The sequence below is a fragment of the Semicossyphus pulcher genome, unplaced genomic scaffold (genome assembly GCF_022749685.1).
Source record: "Semicossyphus pulcher isolate SPU_LCO1_2020_fin unplaced genomic scaffold, fSemPul1.0.p SCAF_10, whole genome shotgun sequence".
Lineage (NCBI taxonomy): Eukaryota > Metazoa > Chordata > Actinopteri > Labriformes > Labridae > Semicossyphus > Semicossyphus pulcher.
Window position 1 is genome coordinate 3,671,352 of NW_027211604.1, and position 17,022 is coordinate 3,688,373.

Consider the following 17,022-nt stretch of genomic DNA (forward strand, 5'->3'; position numbering starts at 1 on the left):
GTGAAACTTCTTCATGTCTGTCGTTATGTAATAATAAGCTCACATTGCATTTATGTGATTGGATCATTTGTGTGGCTGTTATTTCATCTAACCAATGAAAATAAATAGCGCAGTCAGGGCGACCTGAGACAGGCCAATGGGACTACATCGACGTCACGTCAGCTATTTCATTTTTCGTGTGACGTATGCGGCCTTCAGTTAGAGTCGCCATCTTGTTGTCGCCGTTAACGAGCAGAGAAGGACGACAGACAGCGGCTGAAATATACCACGAACACGGCGTTATTTTTCATCAAGTCAAGGCGGAACTTATAGCTACATGAGTTCATGGACTGCTTGCTAATCAATAGTCATGTTATAGAAAAGGCTCGTGTAGGTTTCCCCGGGTTGCTCGGCTCAAAGATGGACGACAAAGCAGCGAGGGACGACGCCTGCCGAGAGTACCAGTCCTCTCTGGAAGACCTGACGTTCAACAGCAAGCCGCACATCAACATGCTGACCATTCTGGCCGAGGAAAACCTCCAGTTCGCCAAGGATATCGTCGCAATTATTGAAGCGCAAATAAGCAAGGTTTTTACAAATATAGAATACTTAAATTTCAGCTGTTTCTGTCCATGTATGTCGAGGGGCCCAGTCCACGATGTGCAGTAGGCTAAGTTAGCTGATAGCTTAATATGGCGGCTAGCGTTGTGTAGCACGACATGTCGCCTAGATACGTTACATTCCGTTATTGTTATGGTTGGCAACTAAATCGAGTGGCACTGCTGTCCCTTAGTACAATTCTTCTGTATTAAAGTGTAAACTTCGGTTATTTCCTCATTTAGTTTTATTACAATAAATATATATATTCGAATATTCCCCTTTTCTCCAAACTCGCCGCGCTTTATGTGAGGTTAGCATTAGCTTGGTGAGCTTGCGGGCCCAGTGATTGTGAAAATCCTCCGTAAAATAACGTCAGCTGACCGTCAGGGCTAGAAAATAGTATCTCAGTTAAATAATCCCCAAGATTAGCAATTTGGGCGTTAACTTATGAGTCACAACAGTGTTACCATGGGTACAATTGTGCGTTTAGTCTTTTTCGACTGAAAGTAAACTCACTGTTCAAACTTTTTTTTTTTTTTTTTTTTTTTTTTTTTTTATACAAGTAATTAGAAAAGGGAGACAAAGAGAGGAGAAAATGTTTCAAAACTAAATAATTCAAAAAATCAAATAATAGCCAGCAGACGTTTAACTGCGTTTAAAGGTAACTTGTGTAGGAATTATTGTAATTGCATCAGAAACGCACTTTTTAAAATCCTTAATCTGTAGAGAGCTCAGGTACAGCATTAGTAAAAGATGTCAGTTTTCAATCTTCTGTTAACTCTGATTAATCTCTTTTAGTCTTTAGGCAGCCTTATTGACTCGTTTGTATATTTCTAAAACGATACAGCCTTTTAGGAACAACAAAAGAATGTAAAGTAGCTAATGTGAACAAATTTAAGATCCTAAATCTCAACACTTACACCCTGAAGTGTCCTGGAAGAGTCAGCAAGTTAGATCACATGTATATGAGTGGAAGAGGGCAAATTTAAACTTTGCCTTTTTGTAAAATAACCTCGGATAGGGAGTTTGATAGTTTCAAGGTAGAGTTTTAAAAAGTAAGAGCTCGAGTCTGTCACCGTACAATGAGCCTAAGGGCTTTTAATTTGAAAAACTAGTCCCAATTAAATTGTGGTGGACTTCGATGCAACTTCGCTGCCCACACTATTCAAAGCCACCTAAAGTATTCAGACTATTCAACACTAATCCTGAGCTCCTTTTCTTTATATCTGCTAATAAACACCAGACCGTACGGATGTTTTTTAAAGGATTTCAGGCAAATCTTTTGTTCATAAATATTGTCGGGTAGCTATTGTTGAACACATGAGAGGGGGCCTCTTCAAAGCCCCTCCACCTTCTATAGGAAATGCATTTCAGTCAGCAGTCCAGCCCAGTCTCTGTGCTCAGTGTTTGCACGTTTACGACACAGTCTGATCGGATCAGAAAATAAGTTTCTCTGCATTAAGTCACTAGTGAAACATGATTTACTGAAATGTCATTGAATGGTTAAATTGTTATAATAAAAATTGTGAAATGTGCTTTTTGTCATTTTTTATTTCCCAGTGTAATTTATTGGTATGACTCTGGTTTACATTTACTGACACAGCCAAGTCTGACTCGGCCTGTTTGGATTAAACAGAAGTTATTTAACTAATGCTGCATAGTGTAGTGACAATAGATTTAAATGCAGCTCCTCTAACTACAGTTATCTTGTTCTAATGGTTTTTTTTTTTTTTTTATAACAAGTGATTGGAGAAAAACCTTTGAAGAGTAAAACTTTGAAAGGGTGTGAGTGATTCATACTCACAGGGTGTAACGTTACAGATTTAAACTTGCTGGGTAAAGTACAAAGAGTGGTTTAAGCAGAAAAACCCTCTTTGGAGGTAAAACATCCCTGAGGACTGGAATCCCTTTTTAACCCCTCATGGATTTGTTTTTTCTCCTCTGACTCTGGGGAAGGATCATCTGTGCAGACACTGGAGTGACTGGTGGATATTAAAGATTTTCCTGCATTTTTTTTGAACCACCATGTTGTGGTCGAGCCTTCAGCTGGATGACAAAGGAGTTTATTGGAGTTTTTCCTGAATTTTATTTTGATTCCTGAAAGAAGAAACTTAAATGACTCTGGACTCCCTTTTTTTGGACGTCATTTTTCACTTTTCTTCACCTGGCACTTTTGTTTTTGCACATTTTGATTTTATTTTTTCACTCAGCGGGTGGTGAGGGGGAGGGCGCTCAGCCCTGTTAATCCTGTCAACTTGTGTTTTGAGCATTTGTTCTGAAATGTTGGTTTAACCCCTGTTGTTTTCTAAACTTGTCGAGTTCTCTATTGCTCCAGGCCCCATCCTCCGAGAAGCTTCCAGTTTTGTACTTAGTGGATTCCATAGTGAAGAATGTTGGAGGAGAATACCTTGCAGTGTTTGCTAAAAACCTAATCACTTCATTTATATGTGTCTTTGAAAAGGTACAGTTCTCTTTGCTGCCGTTAAGCTTTGTTATAAATTTAAGCACTAAACTGTTTAGCAGCCCACCTTCACTTCCCTCCTGTTTGTTGTGTTGCTTGCTTTTTAAATGTGACCTCCTGCACTCTGCTCCTGTCAGTTTAATGCCATAACATAGTGCTGCTAATAAAAGTATGGGAGGGTGGGTTCATGCATTTAAACATTTAGAATACGTCTTTAACCTCTCCAGAAACTGTATTTTAAGTATATTTTAACTTTTTATAATTGTACTGGAGATGGTTTTAACTGATTAAAGTGCTTCTGTGCTGCTGCTGAAGTGTTTGAAGGTTTCCTTGGGTAGCTTTGGACCAAGTCCTGTCCTCTGTTCGTAGGTGGATGAAAGCACTAGAAAGAGTCTGTTCAAGTTACGGTCGACGTGGGACGACGTGTTTCCTCTAAAGAAACTGTATGCGCTGGACGTGCGGGTCAACTCAGTGGACCCGGCCTGGCCCATCAAACCGCTGCCACCCACCGTCATCAACGCCAGCATTCATGTCAACCCCAAGTTTTTAAAACAGGTGTGTATGATCTGCAAACACTCATAGACTGGTAACATGTGAACCTTAAGATCTTAAACATTCAGTGTGTTAGACGTTCCAACCTGCAGTTTTCCTACATCGAGTTAGAAAAGGACCCACAACAGTGAGATAACAGATACACTTTCTTACTTCTTTTTAGAGACGCGTCTTCAGACGAGGCTGTTAACTTAGAAGTAGATAGGTAACTAACTTTAGGAACTTGTTAGTTCTTGTGTGTCAGCTGTTGTAAAGCTGGACTCTTGCTGGTAGAAGTGCTTTGCATGTAGTCCTGAAAGAAATGAGAAAAGTTTAAATATTTTGGTTAAAGTTTCGATGTTTGAGTCTTTTTATCATCAAAGTGTCAAACAACCTTTAGCCAAAATGTGACCACTTTCTCTTTCACATTTGACTGTAACTAATGTGTTTATTGCGCTGATTTTTTGATGAAACAAAGACCTTAAACCGCTACAAAATCTGTGAAATGAAAGTGCCCTTTTCACTAAAACAGAATTTGCTTTTACCGACCAGCAGTCCAACACCCCGAAAGATTAGACACGTCAAATTAAATTAAAAAGAAGTGCAAAATCCTGACATTTTAGAGGTTGGACCCGAGAAACGACGGCATTTTACTCATTAAACACTGAAATGATAAATTGATAAATTGCCTCTTGGATGTCCTGAGGCAAAGTAAAAAGTCTGTGGATGAACCCGAGCATAATTGTAACCTGTGATGGACTGTTTCTCTTTGTCGTCTCTCTTTACTCTTTACAACCTCTGTGTGTCTCCAGTCTGAGGAGGTCGCCTCTCCTCCGCCTGTCCCCGCCCAAAAGTCGCCTCCGCAGTCTCCACCTGCAGCGGCGCCCACGCCGGCTCCTCAGCCGACCCCCGCCGTCAGCCAGTCCAGCCTGACCCAGGAGCAGCTGATCCGACAGCAGCTGCTGGCCAAACAGAAACAACTTCTGGAGCTGCAGCAGAAGAAGATCGAGCTGGAGCTGGAGCAGACCAAAGCTCAGCTGGTAGGACTGAGGGCGGGCGGCGTTTAATCGCTCCTCCTGTTTACTTTTTGCACAGAACATTTTTCCAACATCACAAACATTGAGATGAACTTAAGCGCAGGTCTCTTTGTGGCCCATGTGGAGGTAGAACAGCTTCATGAAAATACTCGGACAGGAAACCTCCAGTAGCTTCTTCATCTGGTCCAAAGAGAATTTATGATGACACAGGATTCTACTATCCTTTAGTTTCTTGAGCAGCCTCTGAACTGCACAGCTTGTAATCTGTTCGTCTTCATGGTTTGAATATTAAATGTGTTGTTTTGTGTGTCTGCAGGCTGGAGGCTTTGTGATCCCTGGATCCACTCCAGTGTCATCTCCAGCAGCAGCGAGTGCAGCCCAGAAACCGGTGAGCCAGACTGCTCCTGTGGTCCGACCCTGGATCCCCCCTCAGACTCAGGCCGACTCCAAGCCGCCCACCAGAGACCCCCGTCTGAACCGAGGCGGCACCCCAGCTGCCCCCCAGCACAAAGAACAGCCTGCTGGGAAAAAAACAGACACAACAGGAAGTCCGGCACTGACCCCTGAGAAGTCCAACCGGCCTGACAAGTCCAGGATCCAGAGGAAGGAGGTGTTAGAGGAGAAACCCAAGTCCAAGTCGCCGTCTCCGATGGCCAAAAGTGTCATGAGTAAAACCAAACAGGTGGAGCCTGAGGTTCAGAAGCCTGCTGACGGCACCAAGAAAGATCCCCGGCTGAGGAAACGTACGCAGGATAAGAGCGGAGAGGCCAAAGACGAGGAGCTGAAGGAGAAGAAGAGATGCACTGACAAGAAGGAGCGAGAGGAGGCTCTGAGAGGAGCAGACCCTCAGAGGTCAAACAAAGGGAAGTTGGCCAACGGCTCAATGAGCAAACACGACCGCGACGAGTCCAACGAGAAACCCGAGTTCAAGACCGGAGGCAACGCCCGCACACACGCCAGGAAACGCACACGCTCACGCTCCAGGTCGCGCTCCCCTGCCACCTCCCCCAAGAGGAAGGACAGGAGGTCCCCAAAAAGCAGAGCCAGGAGCAGCTCCTTGTCCCCGTCGCCCTCCCACAAACCCAGCAAACCCAGACGAGTCCGCGCGGATGAACCGGAGCACGGCAAGCCCGGTCGAGAGGACCGCCCCACACCAAAGAAGAGCCAGTCTGACAGCAGGAGGTCCAAGAGGCCTAATGAGGACCGGCACCCCGAAGCCAGAGACTCTCACTCCCCACGAGGCCACGACGGAGGAGCCAAGGAGACAAAGGAGGCTCCTCACCGCTGGAGGAGCGGCTGGGAGGAGAACAAACAGTGAGTCAAATTATCATCTCAATACTTTTTATCAGTCATCAAACCTCAGAACTTCTCGTCACTGCCAAAAGATTTAAGAGTCATCAGGACATTTTATAATAATGAGTCAGTATTAATAAGACTTCAGTTACAGCCCTGCTTTAATCCATCAACAAGTGATTGCTGCTTCTGATTGTGAGGTCTGAGTTTGGCCCAAAGATTTGTTTGTCCATCGATAAGTAAAAACCGAATTGTTTTCAGCCCGGTGCTTCAGGAGGATTCTCACGTGAAGCCCGGACCTCAGAGACACAAACAGTACGGCACCCCGACCCGCCCCTCCACCCCCCGAACCCCGAAGCATCGCCTCAGCGTGGACGCCAACATGCAGATCCCAGAGGCCCTGAACTCCGCCTCCAAGAAGGACCTGCTGAGGAGGGTACGTCACAGACACTCTGCTACACCAGTTATAGAAATGGAGACAACTAATCATTTAAAAAACAGCCTCGATTTTTACCCCAAAATGTGGTTTTTAATTAACTTAACAGCAAAATAAAGGCAATAAAATGTCTTGTTTCAGTACTAAAGACTGGTAATCTCATGTTTTCAGTATCAACAGCTTTTTTTTTTTAAAGTTATGTTTAAGAGGGAAGGGAGAGAAAGGGGAACCACTTAATGTGAGCATGTGTGGTCAGTGTTGTACCGTCTCTGACCACAACATGGGGCCAAAGATATCTGATGATTTATGGATATTAGCATTAGCAGGTAAAACAGGTGTTTAAGTGTTTGAATGTGAAGGAAAATGTAAAAATCAGAGCTTTTTAAACTGAACGAAACCTTTTTCCTTTAATGCATTTCATGAATCTTAAATGTGTGAAAGTGTTTTTAAAGTTCGTCGTCTTCCTGTCTTTAGGCCAGTAAACGTCTGGAGAGCGGCGAGATCTCGCAGGAGGACTTCCTTAACATGGCCCACCAGATCAAATCCTTCTTCCAGTATCAGGAGGAGAAGCAGCAGCACTCTGAGACCTGGGACCGCTCTGGGAACTTCCCTGCCAAGAAACCGCAGCTGCTGACCACACCCCCCTCTGCTCAGCCTCGCCAACACGACACCATGGACGCCGCAGAGCTGTCGTACTACGAGCACAAGTCCAAGCTGAGGAAGACGCAGGTCACCCACCGACCCGCCGGAGAGGAGTGGGAGGGAGATGAGAGTCCAGAGGAGGCCGAGGGGACGGGGCAGGGCGAGAAGACGGGCGGAGGACGGAGCGCTGGACGCCGGGCGCCACGGGAACGGCAGGGTAAGTGACAACTGTGGCTGCAACGATGAGTGGATTTATCAATAAGTGACTTTAATCCCTCTCTGAGCTTCATCATGACTTATGTGGTGTGTCTCTGATGTCCAATGACTCTTTCAGGTGAGAGGCGGAGCAAAGAGCGCGAGGAGCCCCGCCCCCCACTCGGCCCCATGATCGAGGAGTACAACCACGGAAAAGAGTTCCCCACGCTGAAGTCTCTGCCCGGCCTCCGCTTCAGGAGGAGAGCCGACCCCCGAGAGTCCAGTAAGTCTCTGCTCCTATCGTCCCCGTGACAACGTGTTTGATTACCTGTTTGATAAGTGACCTGTGACGACTGTTACCTGTCACCTGTCGTCTTCATTCACAGAGAGGTCAGAGGTCAGGTTCTGGAGCTGCGTGGTGTCAGGGTGTCGATCAGTGAGGCTGCAGCAGGGTTAGAGACTCTTTCAAGGAGTTTACACATTTAGACAGAGATAAGTTCTCAGGCAGATATTCAGTCAGCTGCAGAGGATCATGGGAAATGTAGTCTAATTAGAGAGAAGTGTTTAGGTTTTTATTTAGCTCTCTGCGCTGTAGTTTCCATCTGACATAACTTTAATATAATTTAAATCAAAGATTAAATCATAACTGACAAACAGGAAGTCACAGTCTTCTTCATGAGTTTGTTTCCTGTTTCCAGCTGAGAGGGAGTGGAACTCGCCGCTGACAGAGCGCCAACGTGACGAGCAGAAGAGCGGCTATGACGCTCCACGGAGGTACGGCCCCCCAGCCGACCCAAGAAACCCAGACCCTCGTAGACCAGAGGGGCCCCCCTCTGGCACGGTGGTCCACAGAAAATGTCCGAGCCCCGCTGGTCTGGAAGCTCCAACCCCAAGGTTCGAGCGTGAGCGCCTGTCACCTCTGCACCAGAGAGACTCGGCCGAGGCGAGTCCAGTCCCTCGCTTCGAAAGTCCGAACAGCGAGCACTCGGACGACACGCCCCTCAATCTGGACGCCCCCACTCTACACCCTCACCCCAAATCCATCCTCAAGGTGCCTGGCCGCGCAGGACCGCTGGGTTCAGTCCGCCAGCACAGCGACTCTCCCGGACACACCCCTCCTCACGACGGAGGACACGCCCCCACCAGGTACGATGCCCCCGCACACATAGGCCCCTCCAGACCCCATCCTCCGGGGTGGTACGAGGGCGGGGGTGGCCCTGGACGCTACGATGACACGTCCCGGTTTGAGGGGCCTCACCCCCCGGGCCCCGGCAGGTTTGAGGGCGGCGGAACCCCCCATCACAACATGCCAGAGCGGTTTGATGGCCCCCACATGTCTCATGGGCCAATGAGAGGAGGGGAGGGTATGGGACGCTTTGAGGGGCCGCCTCACCCTCAGGGCCCCGGCAGGTTCGATGGTCCCATCGGTCAGCAACCACCAGTCAGGTTTGAGGGCCCGGGGCCTGGGCCGGGTCACTTTGAGGCCCCCATGCAGCGCTTTAACAACATGGCTCCTGGTCCTGGATCTGGGCCGATGGGCTTCCAGCAGCAGCGGCCCCTGCGCTTTGACGGCCCCCTGAACCAGATGGGCTCCATGAGGTTTGATGGCCCCGGGCCGATGCGTTTTGAGGGCCCTGGTCAGCCGGGACCCCGGTTTGACCTCCCCAATGTGCCCCAGCAGGGTGGGCCCCCTATGTACGAGTGTCCCCCCGGACAGCAGGGGCCTCTCAGGTTTACCCCCCAGCACAACCTGCAGCCTCCCATGAGGCAGATGACCCCGTCCGTCTACGAGAACCCCATTGCCCCCCAGCAGAACTTCAACATGGCCCCCCAGCGGTTCCCAGAGCCCATGAACCCCCAGTTTCCGGGGGGGCCGATGGCGTTCCCGACGCAGCCTGCAGCCAACTTCAACATGCAGCCGACCCCGCCCTTCAGTCAGCCAGGCCCCGTCCCCTTCTACAACCCCGCCGCCCCCGCTGTCACCATGCAGCAGACGGTGAGTCAGACATCATCAGACGTATCAGTCGTTTTGTTCTGAACTCTTGGAACTGTTTTCATCAGATTATTTGAGCTTTAGATAAAAACATAAATCTGTTTGTTGTTTTCAGGTGAACATGATGAACATGAACCAGCCCTTCCTGCCTCAGAACACAGTGCCTTTCAGACAGCCCGGTGAGACCCTCACTCTCATACTGAAACACACTTTCAGAGTTAAACTGGTTTATCAGATGTTTTGACTGTAGACTGTAGACGCTGTATTGGACTTGCAGCCTTAAACTCAGGTTTTCTTTTGAGTGTTAATCTGAACTTTCTGTTCGTCTTGTGCTCCTTCAGCTCCGGTCGTCCCTCCAGAGAATCACTTCGGTCAGGTCGACGTCAACGACCTGCTCACCAAACTCATCTCAAACGGCATCATCAAACCGTCGCTGCCTGATGCCGTGCTGACCACCGGCACCGGTCAGTGCACCGCCCTAGTTTAATACTGAACCGTGGTTTTACATGTGAAATAGTTACAATGAATTGTATTGTTTTTGCAGAATCTGTGGCTCCTGCAGCTGCTCCAGTGGTGGAGGAGGAGGAAGAGGAGGAGCAGGAGTTGGAGGAGGGAGACGTGCTGGACCTCACCAGCTTCAGCATCGACGACATGAAACAGTGAGTAACGTCGTCACAGAGGACAGACAGTCGCTTGTTGTTTTAACATCGGCTTCTTTAAAATGAAACCGAACTGAAATCTAAAACAAGGTCAGAAATCAATAACTGATCATGTGTTTCTGATTGATCATCAGGCGTTATGAGAGCGTGGTGACGCGGCTGTACTCGGGGAATCAGTGCTGTCTGTGCAGCATGAGGTTCACCGCCGCGCAGACCGACATGTACGCCGACCACCTCGACTGGCACTTCAGACAGAACCACGCCGGCAAGGTGGCCAGCAAGAAGGTCACACACCGCCGCTGGTACTACACCCTCACGGTGAGAGAAAACACACGCACTTCCTGCTCTCTATTGTTGACCTCAAAGCTACTGAACTTCTCACAGGGGATCCAAGGACGTTCTTAAATGTTTGTGTGCTTGATTCAGACAAAGGAAGAAGACAAGCATTTTAAGGTTGTCTGTCATTTGGAAAAGAGGTTAAGAACACCCTGACACGTCCTCGACTCTTTGTGTGTGTCTCTCTATCAGGACTGGATCGAGTTTGAGGAGATCGCCGACCTGGAGGAGCGAGCGAAGAGTCAGTTCTTTGAGAAGGTGAACGAGGAGGAAGTTCAGAAGACTCAGGCGGCTGCCAAGGAGAAGGAGTTCCAGAGTGTGAAAGCCGCCAAGGACCAAGTGGCAGAGGTGAGGCTCTTTGTTCAACCTTCAACTTTAATATGAATGTTCTAATAATTGTATGTTTTATAATTAATAATTAGACTCTTTAAAGTTACTGCTATACAGGCAGGAAGTAAAGCAGCAAAGTTTTTTGTTTAGTACTTCAGTAAATATCATTTTTTTTCTCATTGCAAATAAAGCAGACTGTTTGCACATAGATAGTACGGTGTCCAGCAGGGACAAATCAAAGAAGATCAGGGGGGAAATTGTTGATTATTTTTAGCTAGAAATGTAAACACTGAAAGAAAACAAATCGAGTGTTTCCAATAAAACGAGCGCCTCATGATGTCTGTTCCTCCGGCAGCTGTGTGAAATCTGTCAGGAGCCGTTCGAGACGTACTGGGTGGAGGAGGAGGAGGACTGGTTCCTGAAGAACGCCATCAGGGTCGACGACAAGGTAATACGAACACACCACACACCAGAGTCTGTTCAAAAGGTCTCAGAATAACTCAAACACACTTCACCATACATCCCTTTAAATGTTTGATTTGTGTGTTTGTGTTTGGAGCTGTTGTTTGCGTATGTGACAGTAAATAAATGTCTTTTTGAATTCCTGCTTCAACATCCTGTTAAACGTACCTGTTTGTTTTGTGTCGACAGAACTTCCATCCCTCGTGCTTTGAAGATTATAAAAACGTAAGTAACCAAAGAATCAATCATGTAAATATATTAATAATTTAAACCTTCAGGCGTTTGACCTCCTGCTGTCTGTCTCCTCAGTCGTCGTACATCGACGTCACGCCGTCGCCGAACAAGCTGCTCACCGAGCACCCGCTGAGCGCCTTCATTAAGGAAGAAGAAGAAGAAGAACAAGAGGAGGAGACTTCCTGTGCCCTCGCCGCTGCCTCAGTCTCGCAGGAAGTGAAGTCTGAGGTGGTCGAGCCTCCCGTCGTGAAAACAGAGGAAGAGGAGGAGGTTTTAACAGAAGTGCAATCAGAAGAGAACCCGGCGTAAAGCTGCTGCTGCCTCTCGTCACTTTTTCCTCTGAAGGAGAAAGTGTTTTTATCTGCCGAGCCGAGTCCTCAGCAACATAAACCTCAATACATTTTTGTATTTGGATCCTACGCGACCTTTTCTGGTCTCCTGTTTCTCTGTGAATCAAATGAAACTGTTTATAAAGAAGAGAAATGTTCTGTTTGGCTAAAGATGTACATGATTTAATTTATAAATTAAAGTATTTTTTGGTATCTCTGGTGTAGCGCTGATTGAGTCTGACGGCTGCTGTAAATACTCGGTAGTTTCAGGTGTTGTTTCTGGCTGCGTTAAAGGTAAGCATCATCTGATTGGACGGCTGAAGACGCGCTTCGTCGGAGGATCCCGCTCTGTTTCCTTTGATTGATTCTCAATAAAAGAGTCTGAAACTTGTTTGTGTTTGTGTGAACAGTGATTGATCAGTTTTATGTCATTTAGGTTCTAAAAGTCAAAATAAAGGTTTAGTGGAGTTAAAGTTCTGCTTCTCTTGTTTTTATTTCTTGTGTCTGATTTTCAGTTTAACAAAGCCAGTTGGTAAATATTCTGCTGTGTCCATTTCATGTGTTTGCACTCAGTAGTTCCCTCCATGTACAGATATATTCACTGTCGGGGCTTTACACCGGTCAGATACATTATGACCACCTGCCTAATATTGCGTCGAGGCATGGACTCCAGCAGACCTGTGAAGGTGTGCTGAGGTATCTGGCACCAAGACGTGAGCAGCAGATCCTTTCAGTCCTGTAAGCTGCGAGTTGGGGCCTCCATGGATCGGACTTGTTTGTCCAGCACATCCCACAGACGCTCGAGAGGACTGAGATCTGGGGAATCTGAACACCTGCAACTCGTGTTGCTCAAACCATTCCTGAACCATGTCTGCAGTGAGACAGGGCGCATCATCCTGCTGCGAGAGGCCACTGCCATTAGGCACATTCTTAATTAATAGTTTTCGTTGCTACAGTTGTCATGATGCCGTCTGTGCATGCTGGCACTGACCTCTGACAGAAATCAGTCAGGAAACAAGCGTCTGTTTCCCCGTGATAACCAGTCGGTAATCTTGTAATTTTGGGTAAACAAAAGATTCCTTCCTTTCTCGTCACATTTTCTTACAAAATTACAAAACCAGTTTTTTCTTGATTTCAAATCTTTATTAGTGTTTTCTTCATTACAGTAAAAATCTGCAGTCCAACGTGTTGTTCTGTATGAGTTCGATTTTTACTCACGGACGTCAGGAACATTTTAAATGTTACCTACTCAAACACATCGAATGTTTCTACATTTCATTAAACCGTTCGATTTAAATAAAACATGTAAACTGGTTCATCAAACATTCAAAACATGTTTCCATATCAACACGACGTTCATAAAAACATCACATATAAAAGTGTTTGAACTCTTCGAGGGTCAAAACAAAATCTAATTAAATATTTTTACACCACGCCTCCTCACGCAGGTACTTTAACAAAGTACATTTTACAGGTACTTGTACTTTGCTTTATGTGCTACACTCTGTACTCCACCAGAAGTACTTCAAGCCTTTACACATTTAAAGTAGCAACATCAGTATTTAAAAGCACTTTGTTACAAGTTAAAGTCCTGCACAGGTCTGTTAGTGAACTTGTCAGTGAAGGTTCTCAGTACTTTAGTGAAGGTACTTCACACATACTTTAACTGGAGATGCTTTGAGAACATTTCACTGCTGATCGTGTGCCCCTGCTTGTGTGAAATTATAAACGCAGGACTTTTACTCATATCAGAGTATTTTTACATCTTGTAGCAGCAGCAGTCCCGCTCACTGATTTCAGAGGAACTACTTTGTGCGGCGGATGAAGACGAGTCCGTGGTTGTTCATCTCCACAGCCTGTAGACTCCCAGAGCGATGGCCAGGCAGGAGAACACGGTGGCTGAGGAGGAACCCAGAGAGGACAGCATCAGACAGACTGTCAGTACTTTAACTGCAGTACTTCCTGTGAGCACGCCGACGTACCTGCCAGGTAGCGGATCGTCTCCAGCTTCAGGGACTCCAGGACAGTTTTCAGCGACGCCACCTGCAGGTCCATCTTCTTATTGATCTCCATGTTGTCGTGTTCCAGGTCGGCTCTCTGACCACAGTGATGATGTCATCAACGACCACATCGAAATCAACCAATCACATCACACGTATCAATTACTACAAATGTACTTCTAATAGTTTGTTTTCTCTGGACGTGGACAGGGTTTACCCCGGGGGCAGTTGTATGTGGTCGTATAACAGACATATAACAGCACATTATCGTGCTAGATAAGTACTATAGTGTTTGAGTAATGTTATAGAAGTAATATAGAGTTACAGCAGTATTATACTGATATAATAGTAATACAAGTATCGTAGTAGCACTATAATAGTATTTACCTTGTGTTGGAACTCTGTACTCGCCTCCATCAGCTTCTTCTCCTGTTCAGTGAACTGACAGAAAAACACAAAAAGACACATCTCCGTCATTTTTATTTTAACTCGGTGTTTGACTCGTTTCCCTGGGGTGCAGTGAACTTTGGGGGCGGAGTGAACTTTGGGGGCGGAGCTTCTGAAGCTGTGCTGAGTTCAAACGACAACAAACTTTCTCCAGAATTGTTTGTCGACTTTCGCTCAGCTTTGAACACGGTGCAGACACACGTTACAGAAAAAATGAAGCAGGTGAACATTTCATCCTAAAGTACCTTTCCTTCCTGACACACAGTCCAGCAGGTCGAGGCAACAGCGCCCTCTACGAACCCAGGTCTATCAGCACTGGTGCCCCACAGGGCTGTGTCAGCTCCACAGTCCTCTTCACATTGTACACAAATGACTGTATCAGAACGCAGACGACTCAGCCATCCTGAGCCTGCTGCACAGTCACAGCAGCCCACTGAACTGTGTGACAAGAACCCTGCTGTGCTGAATGTGAGGAGGTGTGACCCAAAGACGTGACCTCAGTCCTGTGGTTATTAAAAATGCACCTGTCACTCAGCTCTGCTCATACAGGTATCTCAGGGTCCATATTGACAACACACTCAGCTGGAAGGTCCACGTTGGGAATCACTGCTCCAAACTCCAACAGCGTATGTTTTTCCTACGCAGACTCGGGGTCTTTGGAGCAGAACATAATGTTACTCTTTACAGGGCTGAAAGAATCATAAGAGTCGGCTTTACAGCCTGGTACGATAACGTAACAGTGCAGCTGAGGTCACAGATTGCTCGCCAAAAAACCATCCATCCAATCAGATTCTGTATGAGCAGTCTGTTATCAGGCAGGCAGCCCAGCTCACATGTTACATCGAGATTTACAGCTTCGGGACATTCAGGGTCCCAAGGTGCAGGATAAATAAATAAATCCATTTAACTCCTCAACAACTTATAACACAGGGCTATCATTAGGACAGTGCAACATGTTGGGACAGTGCATTATGTAACGTAGCTTCTGTGCATGTGCCATCTATTTCTGTGAAATGGTGTCCTTGTTTGGTGCAGCTGTTTGAGCTGGTAAACTGCAGCCACACAAACTCCAGGAAAAATTATCCCAAGGGGACAAAAAAAGTGTTTCTAATCTAAAATCACCACCTTTATAATCCTCCATCAGGTCGTGTTCTAATTACAGGCATCACTGCAAAAACACAGATGACCTACACTCAATACTGTACCTGAACGCATCCTGTGTACTTGAATATCATTTAGTAAGCCAGAGAGAAATTCAGTGTGTCCCAGTACTTATTTGTCTATTGCAGTACCAACATGTCCTACTACAACTGGTATGTATGCAAGTTAGCATGTTATTTAGTGGTACATCCTCATTGTATGAGTACTTCATGTTGAGTGCACACTTTGTTAAGGCTGCAGTACGCACCATGTCAGAGATCCTGCTGCGCTCCAGGTTGATGTCCAGTTTGGTTTCTGCTCGGACTTTCTGGCTCTCCTCCTGAACAAAAACATCCACCAACACATCAGATCCAAACTGAAACATCAGCTGATAGTTTCAATTATGTTGTTTTAAATTCCAACAGTCTCATCTGAAGTCTGCAAACACACACTGACACAGAAACACACTCCTCACCTTCAGTCTGTTCTGCAGCTGCTCCAACTCTCGCTTCATTTTCTACAAGAGAAAGAGAGAGAGAAGTTTAAAACATGCAGGCGGTGATGGATCAACACAGATGTGGGCTGTCTGGACTTTTATCGATCGTGTCGTACTGAGTTCTCTGCTCGCAGGTTGGCGAAATCGCTCTTCTCCAGGATCACCATGTCCTTCCTGATGGAGTCCAGGTGAGCCACGATCTGCTGCACGGCGATCTCCTACAGCACACATAAATACACACTGAAAGTACTATACTGCATTATTGTGTATTCTGGTGTACAATAAAATATAAATATGTATAAGTAAGAAGTATCCTACCTGATGAGCTCTGGTCACCATGTCTTTGTACACGATGTCCATGTTCGCAGTCGTCAGAGTCACCAGAGCCGAGACAATCAGCTCCGCCTGACGCTTCGTAAAACCTAAACACAACAAAGAAATCATTCTTTATTAAAACACACACACAGTCTTTGTGTGTAGATGTAGTTAAATGTTGTGTTGTTTTCTCACCACTGCTCTCCAGCTCCGTCACCATGGTGTGCGAGTCGAACGTGAGCTTTCGCTGCTCCAGAGGCGTCAACTCCACTTTCCGCAGGTCAAAGGTCGCTGCAGGGGCCGTCATATGGAACTCTAGAACACAAATATACTTTAATATGTTTGTTGGGGTCTCCTACTCATCAATTATTATTATTTGTGTTATTAATGTAGATCAGCAAAGGATTTAATGTTATCTAATAAATGTAGTACAATATTTAATATACTGGAGTAGAAGAATAGAGTACCATTAAATGAAAATACACAGCTAAGTATATATAATAAAGTAATAACCGGACCTTTAAGAGACAGCTACTTCCGGTATTCTTCTGGTTTCCTGGCAACTACTCTTGTTTACGTACTTTATCTTAAGTTTTTCTCTCTCTCTTAATTCTTTAATGATTCTGTGACATCTGACCTTTATGTTTAGGGTCTCAGACTTGGTGTCACGTGTGTACAGAAGGTAATGCATGATTAATGACGCAGTCGGACAACAAACGAACAAAACTGTGAAGGAGGCTTCTGTTATTACGTCACTGTTTTGACCCAGAGTGCTTTGCGGTCTATGAAAGGACATGCTCAGAGGTTGTTTTTCTTGTTTTTTAACTGTCACTTTTTTTTTACTATAACTTTACAATCAGACTCACCTCTCCGTGTTCCGACCACACGCCGCAGCAGGTGACACCGCCGCAGCAGCGCGTTCATCCTGGAAGCGTCAATGAGTTTAAATCAAAGTTTACCAAAGCGCTTAAAACTACAAAAACGGACTCAAACTGACTCAAACAAACTAGTAGACACTCTTAACACTGTAAGATAAAAGAAACACACTGCTGACAGACCGGAAACAGCAGGAGGAGGTTAGAGGAAAAGTTGACAGAACAGTCCGTC

General features: G+C 46.1%; 2 protein-coding genes across 2 annotated transcripts; one reads left to right on the forward strand and one right to left on the reverse strand.

The window, feature by feature from the left end:
• Positions 1-217: 217 nt before the first annotated feature.
• On the forward strand, positions 218-11,990 carry pcf11 (PCF11 cleavage and polyadenylation factor subunit). The gene is made up of 17 exons (XM_069668554.1): positions 218-567; positions 2,915-3,040; positions 3,410-3,595; positions 4,384-4,611; positions 4,925-5,922; positions 6,163-6,337; positions 6,812-7,196; positions 7,314-7,457; positions 7,873-9,170; positions 9,283-9,346; positions 9,509-9,631; positions 9,712-9,826; positions 9,961-10,144; positions 10,355-10,510; positions 10,848-10,940; positions 11,144-11,179; positions 11,264-11,990. The coding sequence occupies exons 1-17, from the start codon at positions 325-327 to the stop codon at positions 11,495-11,497; spliced, it is 4,788 nt and encodes a 1,595-aa protein (XP_069524655.1). The 5' UTR covers positions 218-324; the 3' UTR covers positions 11,498-11,990.
• Positions 11,991-12,676: 686 nt separating this feature from the next.
• ccdc90b (coiled-coil domain containing 90B) lies at positions 12,677-16,983 on the reverse strand. The gene is made up of 9 exons (XM_069675723.1): positions 16,782-16,983; positions 16,111-16,230; positions 15,919-16,022; positions 15,717-15,818; positions 15,580-15,621; positions 15,373-15,444; positions 13,905-13,958; positions 13,500-13,614; positions 12,677-13,416 (listed from the first exon to the last, which is right to left on the reverse strand). Exons 1-9 carry the CDS (start codon positions 16,837-16,839, stop codon positions 13,361-13,363), a joined length of 723 nt encoding a protein of 240 aa, XP_069531824.1. The 5' UTR covers positions 16,840-16,983; the 3' UTR covers positions 12,677-13,360.
• Between the last annotated feature and the right edge of the window lie 39 nt (positions 16,984-17,022).